This window comes from Esox lucius, chromosome 5 (assembly GCF_011004845.1).
Source record: "Esox lucius isolate fEsoLuc1 chromosome 5, fEsoLuc1.pri, whole genome shotgun sequence".
Taxonomy (NCBI): domain Eukaryota; kingdom Metazoa; phylum Chordata; class Actinopteri; order Esociformes; family Esocidae; genus Esox; species Esox lucius.
In genome coordinates, this window is record NC_047573.1 from 25,383,498 (window position 1) to 25,404,492 (window position 20,995).

The 20,995-nt window shown below is 46.8% G+C and overlaps 1 protein-coding gene across 2 annotated transcripts in view; it reads left to right on the top strand.

The window, feature by feature from the left end:
- The first annotated feature begins 529 nt into the window (after positions 1–529).
- The window catches only part of ntn2 (netrin 2), a 57,487-nt gene continuing 37,021 nt past the window's right edge, over positions 530–20,995 (top strand). The window contains exons 1-3 of one of the 2 annotated variants that reach the window (XM_010905113.5): positions 530–595; positions 694–1,002; positions 13,755–14,964. In XM_010905113.5, the coding sequence (XP_010903415.1) occupies positions 13,908–14,964 (1,057 nt within the window). In that variant the 5' untranslated portion in view covers positions 530–595; positions 694–1,002; positions 13,755–13,907. Of the gene's footprint in view, positions 596–693; positions 1,003–3,895; positions 4,232–13,754; positions 14,965–20,995 lie in introns of those variants that run through there. The other variant, XM_020046969.3, reaches the window with a different exon arrangement.

Here is a 20,995-nt window from a genome sequence, read left to right on the forward strand (position 1 = left end):
CATAGCTGTCCTACCAACACAACTGAACAAAATATATCGAATGTAAATTAGGGGCCCTGGTGGGAAAAGGCTGGGAAGCCCTGCTCACAACCCCTCCTCCCAGATAAGCGGTTAATCTTAATACATGTCCACCATCTTTGTAACTGCCACCTGCAGTAATGGCAGGTTTGCTCAGAGCTAACTTATTGTCTGATCTCTCATTAAAGAAAGACTTTATTGGTGTGTCCTTTACTCTAATTGGTGCTTTTCAAGAGAAAATAGGCATTCAAGAGAAAATAGGCAAAAGAAACGTCACAGATTTTGATGAAATCACACTGAGAAAAAGGCCTAGGACGGAGTTGTACTATCCTACCTAAATTATTAATAGACATTGCCTAATGTTATGGACCAGTTCTGTTTTGTCTTATTAGATCTTCCTGCTCTATGAACGTGCCTTATTGCGACGTTGCGATTGGATGCATAGATGTCTGAGGCGGGGCTTAGCGACGGGTCAACTGGTCATGTTCACACCTGACATCGATTTACTAATTAGACATTATCTGCAGAACTTAGCGAAAGATTTCGCTATTTTTTCAGTTCTCCTGGACCCATTAAAGTAGGTATTAGGATAAAGCGGTTTCCAAATGATCTAATTTGGTTGGTTATGTTAACCTATCATTTATTTTGCATATTTTCCCTTTGGATGGTCTACAGTTGCAAGTACGATGCGTGGTCGGAAGAGGGAGCACTCCAACCACTTACATGCAGGTGTAGAAATTCACTTAGTGGAAGGTACCTTCGGCTTTTTGCGCTCCGCAGAGGAGGTGAAGTGCCAAAAATGAAGCGAGGCTAAAGCCGAAGGCTGACATTTTCTTAAAGGTGTCCGCCGCAGGGAACCCAACGCTGGAGAACGGAGCTTTGGAAAAATCCCTGGAGCTTGTTTTTGAGACAAATTCAGTAATCCAAGTGCAGCAACACAAAGGACTGCAGAGCGCTCCCCGCTTGGTTTCTCTGTGACAGCAAGTGAGTGCCTGTTCTTGCTCTTTCTTTCATTCTTGTTTCATTCTTCCTTTAATGCAGCCTAATCTGTCCCCACTTGTAATTGGAGTGATAATCCAGGTAGATTAGTGCCTGTTTAGTTTAGTTCCATTGTCCAGGACAAATCGGGTAGTTACAGTGAGGAGGAGATATTTGAATGATCCATGTTTCATGCTGTGTGCATCATTGGTTCACTGGCCCACTTATTTACAGTATTAAAATGTTACTGCTTGTTAAGTGTTTGCTTGGAGACCAGGCTTAGCATTTAGGCTTAACAACACCAAGGAGCCTAAAGAAAAAACATGTCACCCATATCATTAAACTGTTGTTTCTACATAAGGTTACAATCACGATGCATTATATGATGGGTCAGTGCTTTTCTTTTAAAATCAGTCTAATGATTACTGCCCTCTACTGATACGAATACAAAACTATGCAGATGGAAAACGATGTGGTTATAGCAAAAACACCATTAATAATGTTGTAAACCTTTTTAATCCCCCCATTTGCTTCTAAATTTTACTGCAAGTTATAATATTATGACAGAGATGGGGTCCGGTTTGTAAGTGCGAAAGGCAGATGGGCCTATTTCTTGATCCAGCTTTTGTAGATTTGTAATCAAAGATAGATAAAACAGCGCAATAATGGGCCTTTATATTTATTCGTAACTGTTTCAGCCTTGTCATACATTTCAGTAAAAAAAGTAATTCAGATTAGCTAACTGTCAGAAAAACGTCGTGAGGTGAGGAGACGGAGTTCATAAGAGGTTAATGTTAAGAAAGGTTAGAGGAAGTCGAGGACATTTGAAAGAAGGGGGCATGTGGGGAGAGAGAAATAGCAAATGTGCTATCATGGAGATTACGAGTAAATAGGTGAAATTAAAGAAAGACAAATACGACGTGACATACTATTACATATAAGGCAATGTAGCAATTGGTTATAACAAATTATGAACCGGTTAAGTTTGGTCCTGGAATGTTGATCGGCTTGGTGCATATCAAACATTTATCAGACCGCTCATGCCTCATTGCTTAGAGTGGAGATTATTACCATGCTATAGCTGTTAACTCGAACAGTAGGGGTGGAGAGGAAGATGATGGGGAAAGCTCATCCCTAGAGCAGGACAAATGGTGGAGAATAGACGATTTGTGGCCGTATTATTTTGTATTGACTTCGCCTACACCCATGTAAAACACTTCTCTCCAGTACGATATTGTCTGTTGACTGGTTTTCTGTTGTCTTTCAGTTCAACTGTGTGAAAATAGCCTACTTTACCAACCGTGTGTGAGTAGCCTACTTAACCAACTGTGTGTGAGTAGCCTACTTAACCAACTGTGTGTGAGTAGCCTACTTAACCATAAATGTGAGTATTTCCTGTTGCCCATTTCTCCTCTGTCGTGTGAGAAGCTGTCCAGGGGTAGACCTGCGGCTCATAAATCAGAAGTGGCTGGCAGGTGCATTATGGGTCTCGGATTCATGCATTCCACCGTGTGATTTAACCCTTCACACGGCACTGTTTGACCCTTCCTTAGAGAGACAGATACGCACACCCGCATACAAACGCACTCACACACAGACACACACACACACACACACACACACACACACACACACAATGCGCTCTCAAATTCACATGGAGAACCTTTTAAAGTGAAGGCCTACGGTTTTTCAAGGTTAAGAACCATAGATAATCTTAAGACAGCCATTGTTTTGGATCAATAATTGAAATGGAACAAATGAATGAGTTGTTTCCTATTGCTGTTACCCCCAGTGGATGGTACAGTAAATACAGTAGGAATGTTGATCAGCTTACAATGTAGTCAGGAGGCACTAAGAATTTGAACGAGCCATAATGGGTGCAGGGACACAACATAACGGTGTGTGCAATTATTCATTGCTACACCTGCAATAACACAATAACGCACCAAATATGCGTGCACTGTAAATTAACGGTTTAGTAATAAACCATACCTGATAGTCCCGTCGAGAGTAGTTAAAATAATGCGCCGTTAACCAACCCAGTTTTCTTTATTATATAATGAACTCTTACTCATGCTGACAAAGCATATGCCACATAATGTACGGCCTATTAACAAATTAACCACGAGGTATTATGAATGACCGGGGCGGGGGGGGGGGGGGGGCGGCTTTATTGATGCTCTGCTGTTATAGCAACCCCCAGTTATAACGGCACATGCGGGACATTTGTGTGCCTGAAGGGACCTCTCTGAAAAGGAGAACGAAAAGGTCTGTAGAAAGCGCCTCCAATTTCTAAACGTAGCAATAGGCCTTGTTCTTGGATGTTCAACCAAAAACCGGCGCTGCAAGCAACATATCATTCCTGTTTATTTAATTAGGTGCCCCGTTGTCTGTCATAATACGCATGTCCTTATGTGGCTGTTTTGGCGCGTTGGCGCCCGCTAATATGACCAAGCTGGTTGTGGCTATTATTATAATTAATACGTTATAACAATCGCATCTGCCTCTAGTTTCTGCGAGCCCTCGAGCCCCCTGAACTGAGTTTCAACAAGTTCAATGTTTTGTGTTCTCATTACAACTGCCATATGTTGCCAGCGAAAACACCAAGCATCGGGCATTCATTTTATCACGCTCACAGTAACACTATCACTAAAGAAACAGAGTTTAGGCTATATAATGTATATAATGTAAAGTAAAATGAGACGCATTTTGTTTAACGCTCTTCGTTTGGAAGTAGCCTACTTAAAGGTCGACTTGGTTAAAACCTATTTTTATTTGCTAGTTATTTACTCCAAATAACAGTGAGGAGATAAATTCCTTTAAAAATATTGACTTTCATTCTCGCTCTCTGCGTTCGCAACTGTGATACTAGACGCTCTTGCGCGTTAGGTTGGGAAAATCTGGAATTGATTTTAACGGGGAGTAGCCCGTCCTTCGACTGCTTTTCAACCTATGGATGTATTGGTCTCTTTTCACTTGCTCTGAACTGCGCGGGTGAGAGCAGTGTCTCACCTCTTTACCGTGCTTATGATATCTGTCGCAATCTGGAGAATATTCAATGTGCCTCTGTTTCTTATCTAATGTATGGTCCGCATAACGCTTGAAACTGAGCAGACGGGACTCGTATACGTTGCGTTTGGAAGTAGATTTTCTTTTGACAGATGTGCTTTCCTTTTTGATGGTTTTGGACCTCGATCGTTAATCGTTTTAACAGTCGCCAACACACCGATTTGGGGTAAGTTTATAGTGTCCCTTTTACGCATTTCACACGTGCGTTTACGAAGTCAGTTTCTGTAATTATCGGATGCCTAAATGTTTTGAAAGTATTAGCTTTATATATAATGTTTTTGATTACATTTGTTCTTTATACTGATATATTATACGACTAACACACGGCGTAAAGCCGTATTAATTACGCTGTTGCCGACTTAATATTTATAATGTACAAACAAAAAGAGATATCGGTTCTACGAGGAATAGTTTATTTCCATTCTTTTTAAGGAAAGTTAAACGTTGTCAAGCCTAAAATGTTGGTCCAAAATCCTAGAATTTGTTCAGATCACGACTAATTACTATTATTAGGGCAATGCCTACTATTGCTTACAGTAATTATAATAGTGCTGCTTTTACAGTTTATTTTTTGTTGAAAACCTCTGGGCGTCCTGTAGTGTAGAGGCATTTCGGACAGGTGGGCGATCAAAGAGCGCCGGACGCGAGATGTAGAGCGCGGTGTGAACTCTGAGTTTACAGCTGCTTGGTGGGTCAGGGGAAAGATCGAGAAGAACAGTCTAAACTGAGAATTTAATACAGGTTTGAAGAGTTTAGTTGAGTATGGAGTCCATGTGTTTTAATATCACTCAATGTAATTAGCAATCCCAAAACTAGCAGCATTTCTCTAATCTTGCAGCCGACTTGAAACCGTGTGCATACTCTCATAATGCTTGTCAACTGTGTAATTTTCCCAGTACAATAAAGAGACCCCATTTCTATATAGAAAAACATCAGTGGATTACTGAAAATAACAAGAAGATGAGCAACATTTTGCTCACCGGATTATGTGAGAGATACTATATATATTCAGGTTATTGAATCACAGTACCTAGCAGCAGAATGCAGACAATCTGTGGGGAGAGTTAGTCCTTATCTTAAATGCTTCAATTGAGGCTAAACTATGCCCCTGTTAAAGAGTGTCAGCCACTTGACCCCCTTGTCCTCATTCTCCTGGCAAATTGTTATTGTTAGTTGTCCTGAAAGATAGTGTCCTTGATACACCCTCGAATTAACTCAGATATACTTTTTTTTTCATATGGCTTTAATGGTGGAATGTGGTAAAATTATGAACAGAATGTTCAGGTCAAATTTCACAACAGCATTGTAATTCATTGAAAATCGTGTCATTTAATCGTTTTATTTTTATTAATCCTGGTCAGTTAATGGAGTCATGTTATGATCCATCAATAACACTCAGCCAAATGGTTGAGCCAGGAGCCACCAGGACCCAGGACCTTGGTGGGTAAGGTAATCCACAGGAACTTACACCAGCAGGTTTTTATACTCCTGGTGGAGTGTGTGTGTGTGTGTGAATGAATATGGCCATAACTTCTGGGAGTGTGTGAGTGCGTGTGTGTTGTCATAACGTAAGCAGATCATTTTCTCTGCTTTGAAAGGCAGGATTCCTCGGGAATCTTGGCTCTGTCCACCTGAACGAGTAAAGTCAACACATCCAATATATTTTTCTTCTCTGGTTTGAACAGCTTGACGGAGGGAAAGGAATGCTGCTGGTCGTTTTTTTTCTTTCTTGTTTTTCCTTCTTTCAGTGGGCCTGGGACAGCTGTTGGTTTGCAGGTATAAACATTTTGTCATTCTTAACAAATCATAGTGTTGAGTCCATAGGTTGGGCTCAAGTTTGACCCTTTGTGGAAGTACTGCCAGCCAGGCGAACACTCATTTGATGCATATCCGAAGTCACGGTTCTCTTGGAACCAAAACGTGAATGCCAATGCAGTTCTCTTATTCCCCAAATCTACCAGAGTCTTTTTACACTGTGTCTAATGGTTTGGCATACGATTCTCCAAAAGTGGCTTTTCGCTAGGCTTTAACTTGGCCCCGTTCTTGTTAGTTCTAACCATTGAAACTTTGCACACGCAAGCCTCTCGTCTGAGGAGATTAAGTGTGGGAACGGACTGACTGAATGACCGGCCGGTGGCAGTATGAGGAGGGACCATCCTCACCTCCCCGCCCCTCCTCCCCCTTTCACCAGAGGCGGGAAAGAAGGGAAGAAATGCTGTCTCTCCGGTGGCGCGGACGTGTTTCAGTGCAGGCCGGGGCGTCACTCTTTGGCTGCTTCTCGTCATCCGTCAGTGTGACGCCGCGCGCGCTCCTTTCCCGTGGGATGATCCCGGGCCGAGATTCCGAAGCTCCGTCCCGCCACTCCCAGCGCCCTGCCAATTCGGCACACATTTCCTCCAGATGCAGAAGGGTGTGCGTGTGTGAGGTCTATACGCGTGTGTGTGTGTGTGTGTTTATGCTCAGGGTGTTTCTTTGATTAGCCCGCTATCTAAATCCTGTTACGGTTTAACTGTCGTGTTATCTCAATTATCGACTGGGTAAATGGCACCAGTACGCACATGCCTGTGTTTTACTTCCATCCAAATGACTCCAATAGTTTCCCTCGGCCTTGGGCCGGGTGTCGTCCGCTCACATTCAACAGGCCTTCCAGGGGATACAGTAACTGCAGGTGGGCCCACGACTCGTAGTCCCTGCTCCCACTCATCGCTGGGACATCCAGTCTGCATGGGGGCCCTGGAAGGCAGGGGAACGCAGGGATACCGGGCCCAGTTAAATAGCAGATGACTGTTATGAATTTCCTCAGTCCCCCCCAGGGGCTTCCGTGGCAACATGACCAGCTCAGTGGACTAGGAGGCCAGAGGGCCACCCTGTCTCTGTGTTTCCGTGTCCCTGTCTCTGTGTTTCCGTGTCCCTGTCTCTGTGTTTCCGTGTCCCTGTCTCTGTGTTTCCGTGTCCCTGTCTCTGTGTTTCTGTGTCCCTGTCTCTGTGTTTCCGTGTCCCTGTCTCTGTGTTTCCGTGTCCCTGTCTCTGTGTTTCCGTGTCCCTGTCTCTGTGTTTCCGTGTCCCTGTCTCTGTGTTTCCGTGTCCCTGTCTCTGCGTTTCCGTGTCCCTGTCTCTGTGTTTCCGTGTCCCTGTCTCTGTGTTTCCGTGTCCCTGTCTCTGTGTTTCCGTGTCCCTGTCTCTGCGTTTCCGTGTCCCTGTCTCTGCGTTTCCGTGTCCCTGTGTTTCCGTGTCCCTGTGTTTCCGTGTCCCTGTCTCTGCGTTTCCGTGTCCCTGTCTCTGCGTTTCCGTGTCCCTGTCTCTGCGTTTCCGTGTCCCTGTCTCTGCGTTTCCGTGTCCCTGTCTCTGCGTTCTTGTCTCTTGCTTTTCTAAAGTCCTTCCTGTGCAGTGAGCCATTATCATGGTCCGGTCTGGAAAATGGACATCACCATCGAGCCCTCTGAGAAGAGAGTGTGAGGGGAGGAGGAGAGAATGGGGGATAAGAGGAAAGGGCGGGTCATCTGATGATTCAGCCTCTGGCTTTAAAAGTCCTGGCATCTCTGATAATACATTGGTCTCTTTGTGTGCACGTTGGAGCCAATGTGTGGCCTAGGTGTGTGAGCGCGGATGTGTGCGAGTATTTTGAACACTTAATAAAATGATTCGCGGTGCCCCCCCCCACCCCCAGTTCAAAGTGGCCCGGCTTGCGAAATGGAAAAAGCTGTTTTCCTGTCGGAGTGGCTCGGGGAGAAACCGCAAGCCTGCCTACCGCAGAGCCAGCCATCAAAGGGCTTTGAAGCACACACCTCGGACCCCCCCACCCCCATGAACCACTTCCCATCCCCTCTCATCCAGGAACAGCTCACCTGGCAGTCCTAACCACGTCCGACCGCATGGTCTAGACCAGAACCACGGTTGCGGTCCACTACCCTTTCCCCACTTTAGGCGGTCACCAAACTCCTCCTTGTTGGGCCAACTAAATGCCATGGGGGAGACGGTTAAGTGGGTTCCTGGATCCTCAATTGAAGCGTCACATGCCAACACTGTTTATTGAACCAAGCCTTGGAGATGTCACAGGCATCTCCATGGTGTTAGGGCTTCACTCAGGTCCTGATGGGATGTCTTCCATCATCTTTCTGACGTCTCACACAGCAGTTGGTGTCATCACTTCCATCTTGAGAGCACATGTAAGGGGAACTCTATTTCTTTTATAGAAAAGCGGCACAGGCTGTAAATGCTTTTTGGCTAAGGCCAAACCACCAGTATGTTATGAAACGAATTAGCTCCCATCTCCTCATTACCAAAGGTACATTTTCCGTTTCCCGTATAAAATGTTTCACATGAATGTTATTAGATCTTTGAGACTCAGGGATAGAAATGTGCATGTTCTCAAAACAAGATTAGGGTGTAGGCTGGATGGCAACAATTACTAATTTGGACTAGCAGTATCAAGTTGTATCTCTTTTTTACCCTCTTTCTTTCTCAGTCTCTTTCTCTCCAGTTTTCTAGCTAGATGTAGAGACTGTGGAAAAGGTGTAGGTGAGTGTGCTGACAAAGCAGTGGTATGGATTCAAACCTTTGTTCATCATTGGTTGCAGCTCAAACTGCTTGACCCTTCTAGCCCGTGTCAGACTCCCATTTTCCTGCCCCCTAAAGTCATGGATTACTATTGGTTCTAGATCTCCCCGCCCCCTAAAGCTATGGATTATGATTAGTTTTAGATCTCCCCGCCCCCTAAAGCCATGGATTACGATTGGTTCTAGAACTCCACGCCCCCTTAATCTATGGAATTCGATTGTTTATAGATCATTCCACCCCCTAAAGCTACAGGTTATGATTGGTCCTAGATCTCCCCACGCCCTCATGATATGGGTTACAATTGTTCCTAGTTATAATATCCAGACTGTTTCCAACTGGACAGGAGGCCTAAAAGTCCCAGGGACTCCATAGCTGATGACTTTACAGCAGAGGTCCTTTGTGGTTGAGTCTTAAGAGACTGGCTCTTGCCAAGGTTGTGTAGGTTCAGTTACCCCCGCAGACACTTCTGTAAATCACTATGATTTAAGAGTGTCTAATAAATTACTTCAAATGTTGGTGACTGAGCATCCAGTTGGTTCAAGTTGATTTAACAGGCAATGTCGCAATGTTCACTAACATCAGAGGTTGGTATTGGTTAAGATTGGTAAGGATGGGTCCATATCTCTGGGTATCATCCAATTTACTCTCAATTGTCTTTCCTTTGTCTGTGTTTGTTGGATGTTGTTTTCCCACCTTGCCTTTCTATCCATCTCAATATATACAAGGGAACCTTTTTCTGACCCGACTTACCTCTGTCTGACCTTTTCTTTTCCAACCCTCAATCTAATCTCCACAGACTTTTCTCACTGACCGAAGACACTGAATTGACAGAAATATCAAAAGCACAGAAAACACCCGGAACGTGTGACATCAGTGGACTGCCTCTCTTTATAGTAGAGGGGAACACAGTGAACCACAAGATTAGTACAGCTTCTCCCCTCAGTAGTTCTGGATCAGGTTCTGTTGTTTTACTAACCACTGGACTCTGGGCCAGGACAGCAGGCTGCATTCCTATCCTGGGCGTTCTCCTTCCCTTAGAATGACGAGAACAGGAGAGAGAGAGAGAAACACTGCTCTCTGGCCCCGAAACCCACCTTCTGGGTCACCCTGTGTGTCAGATCTCTAGTCTGGGGGCGGGGGGGGGCTTTTCTGAATTTGTCAGTGATCCCCCTGCTAATGACACCCTCAGCTGTGAGAGTTGACCTCCTCTTACCCCTGTCTCTCTCTTTTCACTACTAATGAATAGCAGAGTAGCCCCTCCACCATCCACCCATTGTCGGATTTGGTGAAGATGTTTCTGCTGGGTAAGCACAGCGCCCTCATGTTCACTCTTAAAAAACGCCTACTCTGACGTCGCAGTTGCTAAATGGGCAATCAGGGATTACTGTATGCCGGGCCTGTGACTTCTAGCCAGCGGGACACGAGATCTGGCCTTCCTCCGAGGTCATCTGAGAGGAGCCGCCCCAGTGACCTCCATTCAGGACACTGCCTCAGCGTGGGAGCCTCTGACATGTCTTCGAGGTGCCCCCCATGACTGCCCCCCCCCCCCACACACCCAAGCCAAATAAAGCCTCTCAGCACCTCTTGTTTTCCTAATCCGTGAACTCTGACAGAGGAGCCGTGCTTGAAAGGGACACAGCTCAACATGGGATGATCTCCTGGTGACAGGGCGAAGCTGAAAAAACGCTCCCCGGAATTTCTCTTCCGAGACCACCCTATTCCTATCTCTGTCTCACTTAGTCGCTCATTCTCTCTCAATTTATCACTCTCTTTCTCTCTCTGTCCCTTCCTCACTGTCGCTCTTCCTTGGTGTCTCTTTGCCTTTTTCTGTCTCTTTCTCTCACACTGTCCCCCCTTATCTAAAAAAATAATATATTTAACCTCTTAGGGAAACAGCTATTGAATTAGTTATAATCACACAAGTACTGTGATATGCCTTGTAATATTAAGGAACCTTGTGTCCATGTAGCTTTATGTGAGCGACGAATCAATTTTCCATATCCCATACACATGAAGGCATACATCAATTTGGAGAAGTAAATGGGCTAACCTCTTGGGACTGTAAAGCGCCTTGTCATGAGCGGCATTGGAGTGCAAGCACTGGCCACTTCAGTACTTGCTGAGTGACTGAATGACTCTGCACTTTAGCCAAGTGGGTGGAACTGTTGCCTTTTAAGTAGGTTTGGGTGATTTATTTGAGTTAAATCCATGGAACATGACATGTAGAGTGCTCCACTTAGTAACATCTAGCATCTCCTCAATAGGTAGCCATATCTATAGCTAGCTAGCACTGTGGTTGATATTCCCTGGTCCTCACGACAAATTCACACAGCTGTTCCTGCTGCAAACATGTTTAAGGGTAGGCAGTGTCTGCCCCTGTCATGACAACCTCATGACTTGTGGAGGGGGGCGGGACATTGTTGACGCTGAGGGCAGCGGATAATTTTGTGGCTAATTTCAAACTTAGCGTTTCAGAGAAGCCAGCGGGCTATGTCACTCAGCTGAGAATCTTGGCTGAGAATATTAGCAGAACTGGCACACACACTTGTGTAGAACAGACTTGTAAATTAGTTTAACAGACCGAGCACAGCTTTGTCCTGAGCTGGTGGTTAGCTTGTTAGCATTCCCTGTTTTGACTGTTAGCGCGTGTTTTGAGTTGCATTTAAGTGAGGTGGGAAGTGTCTATAGAGGCGTAATTAGAGTGACCATGCCACTGTTCTGTCTCTGTTTAACCTACGCATCTCATCTGCCGGATGCGCTTGACAGCACCAGACCCTGGGAAGAATCTCCCAGCTTGCAGAGCAGAGCTGTGTGTGGACCTCACCATATTTAGTCATCCACTAGCCGCTGCAGACCAGTGGTGTCATCCTGCACCTTAATCGGACTCCCGCTCTTTTTTTCTCACTTCCTCTTTCTGTCTGACCGTTCCGCCTCTCCCTCGCTTTCTTCGTCTGACCTCACTTGCTTTCCCTTCAGTTGTCTCTGCTTTCAATCAATCTTCTTTTACGCCTCTCTGCCTTTCTTCCCCAACTCCCTCTCTTTGACAGTCACCATAGTTTCTCCTTCCTTCCAACTTTCTCTTCTTTTTCATCTTTCTCTCTCTGATGGGTGTGGCGCTGAAGGAAGCTGGACCGCAATGCTAATGAGTTGCTAATTCCATCAGCGGTCTCCTCCTCTGGGCCTGCCCTGGCTGCCCAGCCTGCCTGCCAGGCTTTAATGATGGACTGCCTCCAATGATGGACTCTCCTGCCTGCGTAGCCACTTTAGCCTTTCCCCTCAGACATATCCCATTGATCAAAGTCTCCACCCGGCCCTCCCTGCCAAATCATTTATGAACCAGGCTTGGCCCGTTCTACCTCTGTTTTTCATTAGATTTTATGTGAGGTCTACGTTTTGTTGGTATGTATGACATTCAGAACATGTTTGTGTATCTATGTGAAAGGATTTTATTCTATACTTAAATTCTGATGACTGTTTAGTGTTTGGGAAACGAAAGAGGTTTGTGTTAACTTTTTGGAACTATAGCCTCTTCATAATTAACATTATTTCTATGTTACATTGGTTCGGACGTACAGCTCTGGAAAAAATTCCACTGCACATTTTTCTTTCCTTTCAAAAAATTTGAACAGGAAAGTTTTGAGTGAGCAACAGAGGCGTTCAATTTGCAGTGGTCTCTTAATTTTAACCCTTCTGTTCCTCACTCAAAACATTCCTTTCTGGCATTTTTGGAAAGGAAAGATAAAGGTGCAGTGGTCTCTTAATTTTTTCCAGAGCTGTATATGTAAACCTCTCCTATGATTTCACAAGTATGCAAGTTTAAAACAACTGGACAAAGCGTTCAGAACTCCTGTTTATAATCTTAAAATTCGGTGCAATCCTATGACATTCTTCACGCATACACGGTCTCTCTACAACCATAGGAGAGGCCAACAGCGAGGCTTAAGCACGTGAGCAGGAATGACATCCTATTTACCGGACAACTGGGCTTTTTCACTAGTCTTCTGAGAGTCACTAGCTTTAGACCCTCTCAGAGAGAAATTAAGGGAACTTTTGTTTTCTATCACATTTTAACTCGCTCCGTCTGTCTTCATCCTCGACCGAAGTGCGAGGCTGAGGCAGGCTTTTGTTCAGCCAGGGAGAGGGATGCCCTAAAGAGGAGGGGAAGGAGGAGAAGGTTGGGGGGGTAGAGAGGGCAGCGGTTTCATTGTAGCTTAATAAATTCCTTGCTAAGAGGGTCGAGGCGCCTTCTCAACCTCTCGGCTGTCGGTTTTCAAACTGGGTCCTTCCAGGCATGACACCCCAGCGAGTAGGGATTAGGGAGCAAAAGCCCTGGGAAGTACACTCGCTGTCTGTCTGTTCTACGTCTTTCTGTCACTCCCCGGCTGTCTCTGCTCCATCCTCTCTGCCTTTCTCTGGAAACGAGAGGCCCCTGTCTTGCGGAGAGACGTCAGAATGATCTCATCCAGGTACGCTGACGAGAGGACGATTTATGGAGAACTCTAAGCCTCATCCAAATGGATCTGTCCGTGTCTCCTTGCAGGAACCTGCGTCTGTGAAGAGGCCATTGTCGCCATGGTAGCCTCATAGCTAGTTAGCATATGCGCATGTTTTATGTTGGGTTGAAATATAGCTTTGCACTCACTGAGGGAAGTGAATACTATATTGTGTTCAAGACTGTGTGCAGCTTGATTTATTTGTCTATTCCATACTATTCAGCGGGGGGAACAAACTCAACCGGTTGGCGCCTTCAAAGGTGGGCCCTGTCACTTGGTCCTCTTTAGTTCTGCTTTAGGTCAGAGTTTCTTGTTGTTTTTTGTTGAATTAAGGGTTAGCTACAATCCTTTATGTGGTCTCCCTGTCTGTCTCTGTTTCTTTCTGTTTCTCTCTCGCCCTGCCTATCTGTCTTTATTTGTCTGTCTCTCTGTCTTTTGGAAAAAGTATGGTTGAACTGACAAGAAATAGGATGACTTATGTATTTCAGACAATTAGAAAGGTCCACTTTGACAAAATATAGTTTTTTAACTCTGAATCTTTTAATGAATAAGTTGTGGACAAACGTTGGTCGTCTTGAATCCTTTCACATCTCTGGCACTGATTTCTCTCTCAATTTTTCCCTCTTGTCTCCGTTTCAGAGGAAAGGCTGCGGTGGTCACAGTCCCCGTGAACCAAGTCACACTCTCCTTTCACTCCCTATCTCACACACACACACAGACACACACACACACACACACAGACACACACACACACACACACACACACACACTCTCTCACTCACACTCTGCAGTATGAGGGAAGCCTGGAGGTGCCTGCTGGCGCTGTGCCTCCTGGCAAGTTCCGCCTCCCCCCACGGTCCCGCCAACCCATTCGCCGTCCAGCAGACGCCACCGGACCCGTGCTACGATGACGCGGGCGCCGCCCGCCGCTGCATCCCCGAGTTCATCAACGCCGCCTTCGGCAAGGAGGTGGCCGTGTCGAGCGTGTGCGGCCGGCCGACGCCGTCGCGCTCCTGCAGTGTGGTAGAGCGCGGCGAGGAGCGGCCCTCCGTGCGCACGTGTCAGATTTGCGACGCGGCAGACCCGCGGCGCGCCCACCCGCCCTCCTACCTCACCGACCTCAACTCGGCCCACAACCTCACCTGCTGGCAGTCGGAGAACCTCCACGCGTCGCCGCACAACGTCACCCTCACCCTGTCGCTGGGCAAGAAGTTCGAGATCACCTACGTCAGCCTGCAGTTCTGCTCGCCCCGGCCCGAGTCGCTGGCCATCTACAAGAGCATGGACTACGGCAAGAGCTGGACGGCGTATCAGTACTACTCCTCCCAGTGCCGGCGCGTCTACAACCGGCCCAACCGGGCCGCCATCACCAAGCAGAACGAGCAGGAGGCCCTGTGCACCGACGGCCACACCGACCCGCACCCGCTCTCCGGGGGGCTCATCGCCTTCAGCACGCTGGACGGGAGGCCCTCCGGGAAGGACTTTGACAACAGCCCCGTGCTCCAGGACTGGGTGACGGTCACCGACATCCGCGTGGTCTTCAGCCGGCCCCAGCTGCCCCGCGAGCTAGGCCCCGGTGGGGGAGGGGGCGGGGGAGTCCGGGCAGACGAGGACCCGGCGGCGCCTTCCACGTCCCTGCCGGCTTACTTCTACGCAGTGGGGGACTTCCAGGTGGGCGGGAGGTGCAAGTGCAACGGCCACGCGTCCCGCTGCCTCAAGGACAAGGAGGGCAAGCTGGTGTGTGACTGCAAGCACAACACGGAGGGGCCAGAGTGCGACCGCTGCAAGCCCTTCCATTACGACCGGCCGTGGCAGAGGGCCAGCGCGCGTGAGGCCAACGAGTGTCTACGTGAGTTTGGGCTTTTCCTACATCTTCCGTCGCTTTTGGGTTCTCTGTCGTTCAGTCCGGCCTAACTACAAACATGTTCTTTGTTAGTTTGGCTAACGTTGAGGTATTTACACACACACACACTCACATTATTGCAATGATTGCCTAAGCATAAATGGGAATTATTCAGTATTCATGCTTTTTCTTTTAGCATCTAGTAGTACCAGACATTTGTGTCTTGCGACTTATTCGAACGGCTCATTATAGATATATCATTCAGCAGTGTGGTCTGTGAGACTCCACGCCAATTCGATGTCCTCAGCCTTTATGCAGGTCTATTCATTACCTTTCTATATTCAGCCCTCTTTCACTCCGTCCTGCTGTCTCTCCCTTCCCACCCTCTCCTTGACTGAAGGAGGTATTCTCTGCCAGTGACAGGCTCCTGAATGCCCCTCAGAATAACTAATGAGAGAGTGGACAGGGACTGAGGCCTGTTGTCCAGCCACCCATCAGTAGGGCTGAGAGAAGAGACAGGTCCAACACAAACACGCCTGTCAGGGATTCTGTCTCTGTTTCTGCGTCATCCTCCTGTGCGTTTTGAGTACCGCTGGCAGTGCTTTCATTCGTCAAATAGCCTAACCATAACTTTCAATACTTACGGTTGAAATATTGGTTAAGTCGTCATTTTAAAGCAATTGTTAGCTTCATTAAAAAGACAAATTAATGCTTTTCCATATTTATAATCCCCAGAGGGAGGACAATTTTCTTGACTTTTCAGCAGATTTTGCCCTAAAGCACATCAAGGAGGTGAATTCACTCTCGTACCATGTGTTCTCCAAGGTTGCTGTGATGGTCTCTGCAGTGCAGGTAGTTCCACTTTATCTCTGTTTGACAATAGTCAGGCTTGACGTGTGTGCTTCCTGAATGCAGAGCATGACTTGCAGTTGACACAGGTAAAGATGAGGGTGGAATGTTCTGGTGGTTGCTTGATTCCTAATGCATTCCCCAACCCTGTAAAGAATAATAGACAAAATGCAGCAGCAGTAAAGTTTTTTGGGATTGTATCTCTTTAAACAGGACCTCGAAACACTCAACCTATTGTGGTGTTTCTGCGCCCTCCCCATCGAAATAAAACAAAAACAAATAAATAACACGCTCCCTCATGAACAAGTCTAAACAGCGAATGGTAGCAACTGGAGTCGTTGGCACAGCACTTTGTCTCAGTCATCCAAGAATGTCATTTGGCAGTGATAATGCCCTCACCTTAAGACATAGCTAATTCCATTCTGAATTTCTTTAAATATATAGTTTTTGTTAATATACTTTTTTATGGGAATGATACATCACATGAATGTAGGTTTTCATATGTCAAACTAACCACAAATTAACAGCACACACTTTCTTATAAATAGTAGTTTCTTAAAGGAGCATTATGTTTCTGAATCATTTTACGTGTAATTCTGTTACAGCCTACCAGTGGTAAAAGTGAAAACTATTTTCTCCAGAAGCGCAACCTAATTCAGGTATATTCTGCTTGGCATAGGAATGTGTAGCTGTTGGAAAGTAACCCTGCATTAGAAGCCACTGTCCCGCTTTTAACCTTTACCCGTAGCTAAATAAAATTACGGGCGAGTAAAGAAAAAACCCAGGAGTAGAACATTGAAAAACAGTGTATATTTGTCTAACGTGTTGTAATTGCCAGCGCTGCTGGCCTGAAATCATATTTAGCATTGAGCTGTGCCAGATCTGCTTAAGGGGGAGAGAGAGTGACAGGACCAGAGGAACAGAGCCGGGGCCATTGCAGTGTCGGGCCAAAGAGTTTGCCCCCCCCCAAAGACCCGTCAACCCTGTCCTCTCAAACCCACCTCATACCCAAAGAGCTCTGTTGTCTCACAGGGAACCCCACCCCCACCCCCCCCCCCCCCCCCCCCCAACACACTCCGCACCCCGACAGCCCCCTCCTCTCCACCCTCCCTCTCCGACCAGGAACATCTCCCGCCACCACCTGTTTTGTGTCCCGTGGCTGTTTCGGGAAGCGTTCCACCTGCTTCCCATATATCCCTGCTCGGTGGGATTGGCGTGTCACCTCGGCCCATTACTGCTGGACTCCACGGCCTATGTGCCGCGGCCAACAGCCATGACCTCACCCGTGCCCTGATACCCCGCCATGTTTTACTGCCTTGTATGTCGTATTCCTGATGTGGGACCTAAGAGGGTAACATGGCTGGTGGTGGTGGTGGGGGCAAGGGGGGGAACGGACGGGCCTTGAAATACACATTTCACATTTATTCAAATAGCAGATGCTCTTCTACAGAGCTGCTTACAGGAGCAATTAGGGTTAAGTGCTATGGTCAAGGGAATGACAAAAAAACAATATTATTATTATTATTAAGACCTGCGTTTATTGAGGTCTTAGTTTACCCAGTGCTCTTGACAACAGGTCAACTTCTCCCTCCACACGGCTCACGAGCATCACGCCAGGCAGCATTTATACCCTCTGGCCTTAATCATCGCCATTCCCCGGGTTCATTAAAAGGTACTTTTAACCCGCCTTCCCGGTTCTGAACTTGTACGTTGGGACGAGCCAAGCCGAGCTGTCTCCCTAGACCTGTTTGATTGTTGACATGCACCTCACCAAGATTACTGTCTGGGCTCTTGGCAGGCACAGGAACCGTCTGCAGACACAACCCAGCGAGCGCGCACACACAGACAGACAGACACACACACACACACACACACACAGACACATTCTCACCGCCAGCCTACGGCCCTGCCACGATTCCCACAGACACGCGCTAGCAAACCCAGAGCCTGACCATTTTACTGAAGAAGCCCTTATAGGAGGTCTCCAGGGGCTCTCTCCATCTAATGGAGACATCACTGAAAATAAGACTGGTTTGGTCTCACTAGTATTAAAGAGAGAACTATAAAACAGTGGGGAACAAGTGTGTTATAACTTACTGTTTTTACTGTTGTGTTTACTGTTGTGGCTGTGGCGTGCAGGTCGTACATATTTACATATTTAAGTATTACCCAGATGGTACAGCCTGCTCCTCTCCATATGGTATGACGATGGAAGGAAGCTTTTACTACAATTGACTTTTACATTTTTATCTTTTGACTGTGTACTTTTTGCAGTGGTATTCAAGACGTTTAGCGGAAAGTTTTATTCCGCATCGCCTTACCACAGCAATGTTCACCTTATGAAAATGTTCAACTGATACCCCCAGAAATTGGAACGTGCAACTTTTCCGTCACTCGCCCAACCCTGCATCCGCTAACTATGTAGCATTCCAGTCCTGGCTCTCTGTGTTAACCCTGGTCTGCCCAGGTTGGTTCCTTGACCAGCCAGTCTTTTCTCTATTCCTTGTCGTTAGTATATGCTACAGTCTAGAGACCAGGCCTGGGTTTGTTTAGTCTGCAGTCCTCTGTAAGACAGACTTCGCAAGAACTCATCACACTGTGAGGACCAGAAGCAGGGTGGTTTTTCAAACATTTGACACTCAAAGCCCAAAGCCCACGAAGAGAGTACGAGGCCCACGAAGAAAGCGCAAAGCCCACAACAAGAGCACGAAGCCCACAAAGAGAGCATGAGGCCTGCGAACTAAGCAATATTCCTACTACAATTATGATAATGCACGACAAATACACCGATCAGCCATAACATTATGACCACTGACCGGTGAAGTGAATAACACTGATAATCTCTTTATCATGGCACCAGTCAGTGGATGGGATATATTAGACAGAAAGTGAACATTCTGTCCTCAAAGTTGATGTGATAGAAGCAGAAAAAATGGGCAAGCTTAAGGATCTGAGTGACTTTGACAAGGGCCAAATTGTGATGACTAGACGACTGGGTCAGAGCATCTCCAAAACTGCAGACCTTGTGGGGTCTTCCCGGTCTGCAGTGGTCAGTACCTATCAAAAGTGGTCCAAGGAAGGAAAAGCAGTGAACTGGCGACAGGGTCATGGACGGCCAAGGCTCATTGATGCACGTGGGGGCGAAGGCTGGCCCGTGTGGTCCAATCCAACAGATGAGCTACTGTAGCTCAAATTGTTGAAAAAGTTAATGATAGAAAGGTGTCAGAACACCCAGTGCATCTCAGTTTGTTGCATATGGGGCTGCATTGCCGCAGACCAATCAGGGTGCCCAAGCTGACCTCTGTCCACTGCCAAAAGCATCTACAATGGGCAAGTGAGCATCAGAACTGGACCACAGAGCAATGGAAGAAGGTGGCCTTTTACATCACATGGATGGCCGGGTGCATGTGCATCGCTTACCTGGAGAACACATGGCACCTGGATGCACTATGGGAAGGAGGCAAGCCTGCAGAGGCAGTGTGATGCTTTGGACAATGTTCTGCTGTGAAACCTTGGGTCCTCCTATTCATGTGGATGTTACTTTGACATGTACCACCTACCTGAGCGTTGTTGCAGACCATGTGCACCCTTTCATGGCAACGGTATTCCCTGATGGCATTTGCCTCTTTCAGCAGGATAATGGGACCTGCCACCAAGTAAAATTGGTTCAGGAATGGTTTGAGGAACACAACTAGATCAAGGTGTTGACTTGGCCTCCAAATTCCTCAGATCTCAATCCAATCGAGCATCTCTGGGATGTGCTGACAAACAAGTATGATCCTTGGAGACCCCACTTTGCAACTTACAGGACTTAAAGGATCTGCTGCTAATGTCTTGGTGCCAGATACCACAGCACACCTTCAGAGGTCTAGTGGAGTCCATGCCTCGGCGGGTCAGGGCTGTTTTGGCCGCAAAAGGGGGACCTACACAATATTAGGCAGGTGGTCATAATGTTATGGCTGATCGGTGTATACATTATGCTATTCTGGACAGTCTAAATCCATGTAGTGTGGTTAGAAAAATTTCCCAGTTCCTCTTTGAATTTCTGATGTCTGATATGAAACATTTACAATTATATTTATTGAAGAAATATTAGGTCATGTCTGCCATGCTAATGAGGTAAGGAAATTACTTGGAAATAGGATTTCTACAGAGAGGGAGAGAGCGGAATTGAATTGAGAGGGGAGAGGAGAAAGACATTGGTTTTTTCTTTTGCTAGTCTAAACTCATTCTGCCTTTGAGGGTAGAATCAGTATTTGTGGTGGACCTGTGGTCTTTTGGGGGATGAAGAGGCGCAATAAGAGGCATCTCTCGCCTTTTCTCTCCCTCTAATATGACACTGATTATAATTCCAGAATAATAATATCTATTCAAAGCCATCGTCTCCCTTCCTCACAAAGCTTTCAGCAAGGGCAAAGAGAGGTCACATCTCCCCTCCCATACCATAACATATCCATCACACCCACATTTAACCACCAGATCTTTGAATGACATCACTCTCACACACACACACACACACACCAGTTCAGGTTACAAGGTCCACCAGTGTATCAATTGAACAGCACCATGATGAATGAATAGTGATGTAGACGTTTTGGCCAGCAGGTTAGCGCTGTTAAAGTGAGACCCTATGAGGGTTAGTTTCCGTGTCTGGCCCCAGAGGGCACTCTGACAGGTGTTTGTGTGTCCTTGTCAGTCAGCCAACCCGGGCCTTCTCCGAGCGTCTCGACGCGTGCTGCGCATGTAGCCATGCTCCTCCATCGCTAATTGATCGCCAACCCCTCCACTGGGGTTCACCGTGAACCGACACTACAATTACTTACAGCGTGACACCCAAATGAGCTGGGTCTTTTTTTGGGGGGGGGGGGGCTTTCAAATAATTACATGGGCGAGGAATGTTGTTCTAAAATCAGCAAGCCTATGAAATGGTGCCTCTGGGGTGGTTAGCGTGAGAGAATGTTGGGGGCTCACCCATGTATGGTGACGCTGACAGTTCCTACGTGCTCTTTACAAGGGCGGGGGGGTCGGAGGGGGGCATGCAAAATGGAATGGCTTGAAGCAACAGAAGTGTTCCTTATCCTTGGTTGAGGAGGGTTTGGAGAGACAGATGTTAATACTGCAGTGTCTCCGTTTGTTTAGTCGTTTGCCTCTGTTGCTTTACAGAAGCTCCGGTGCGGAGCCAGTTGGG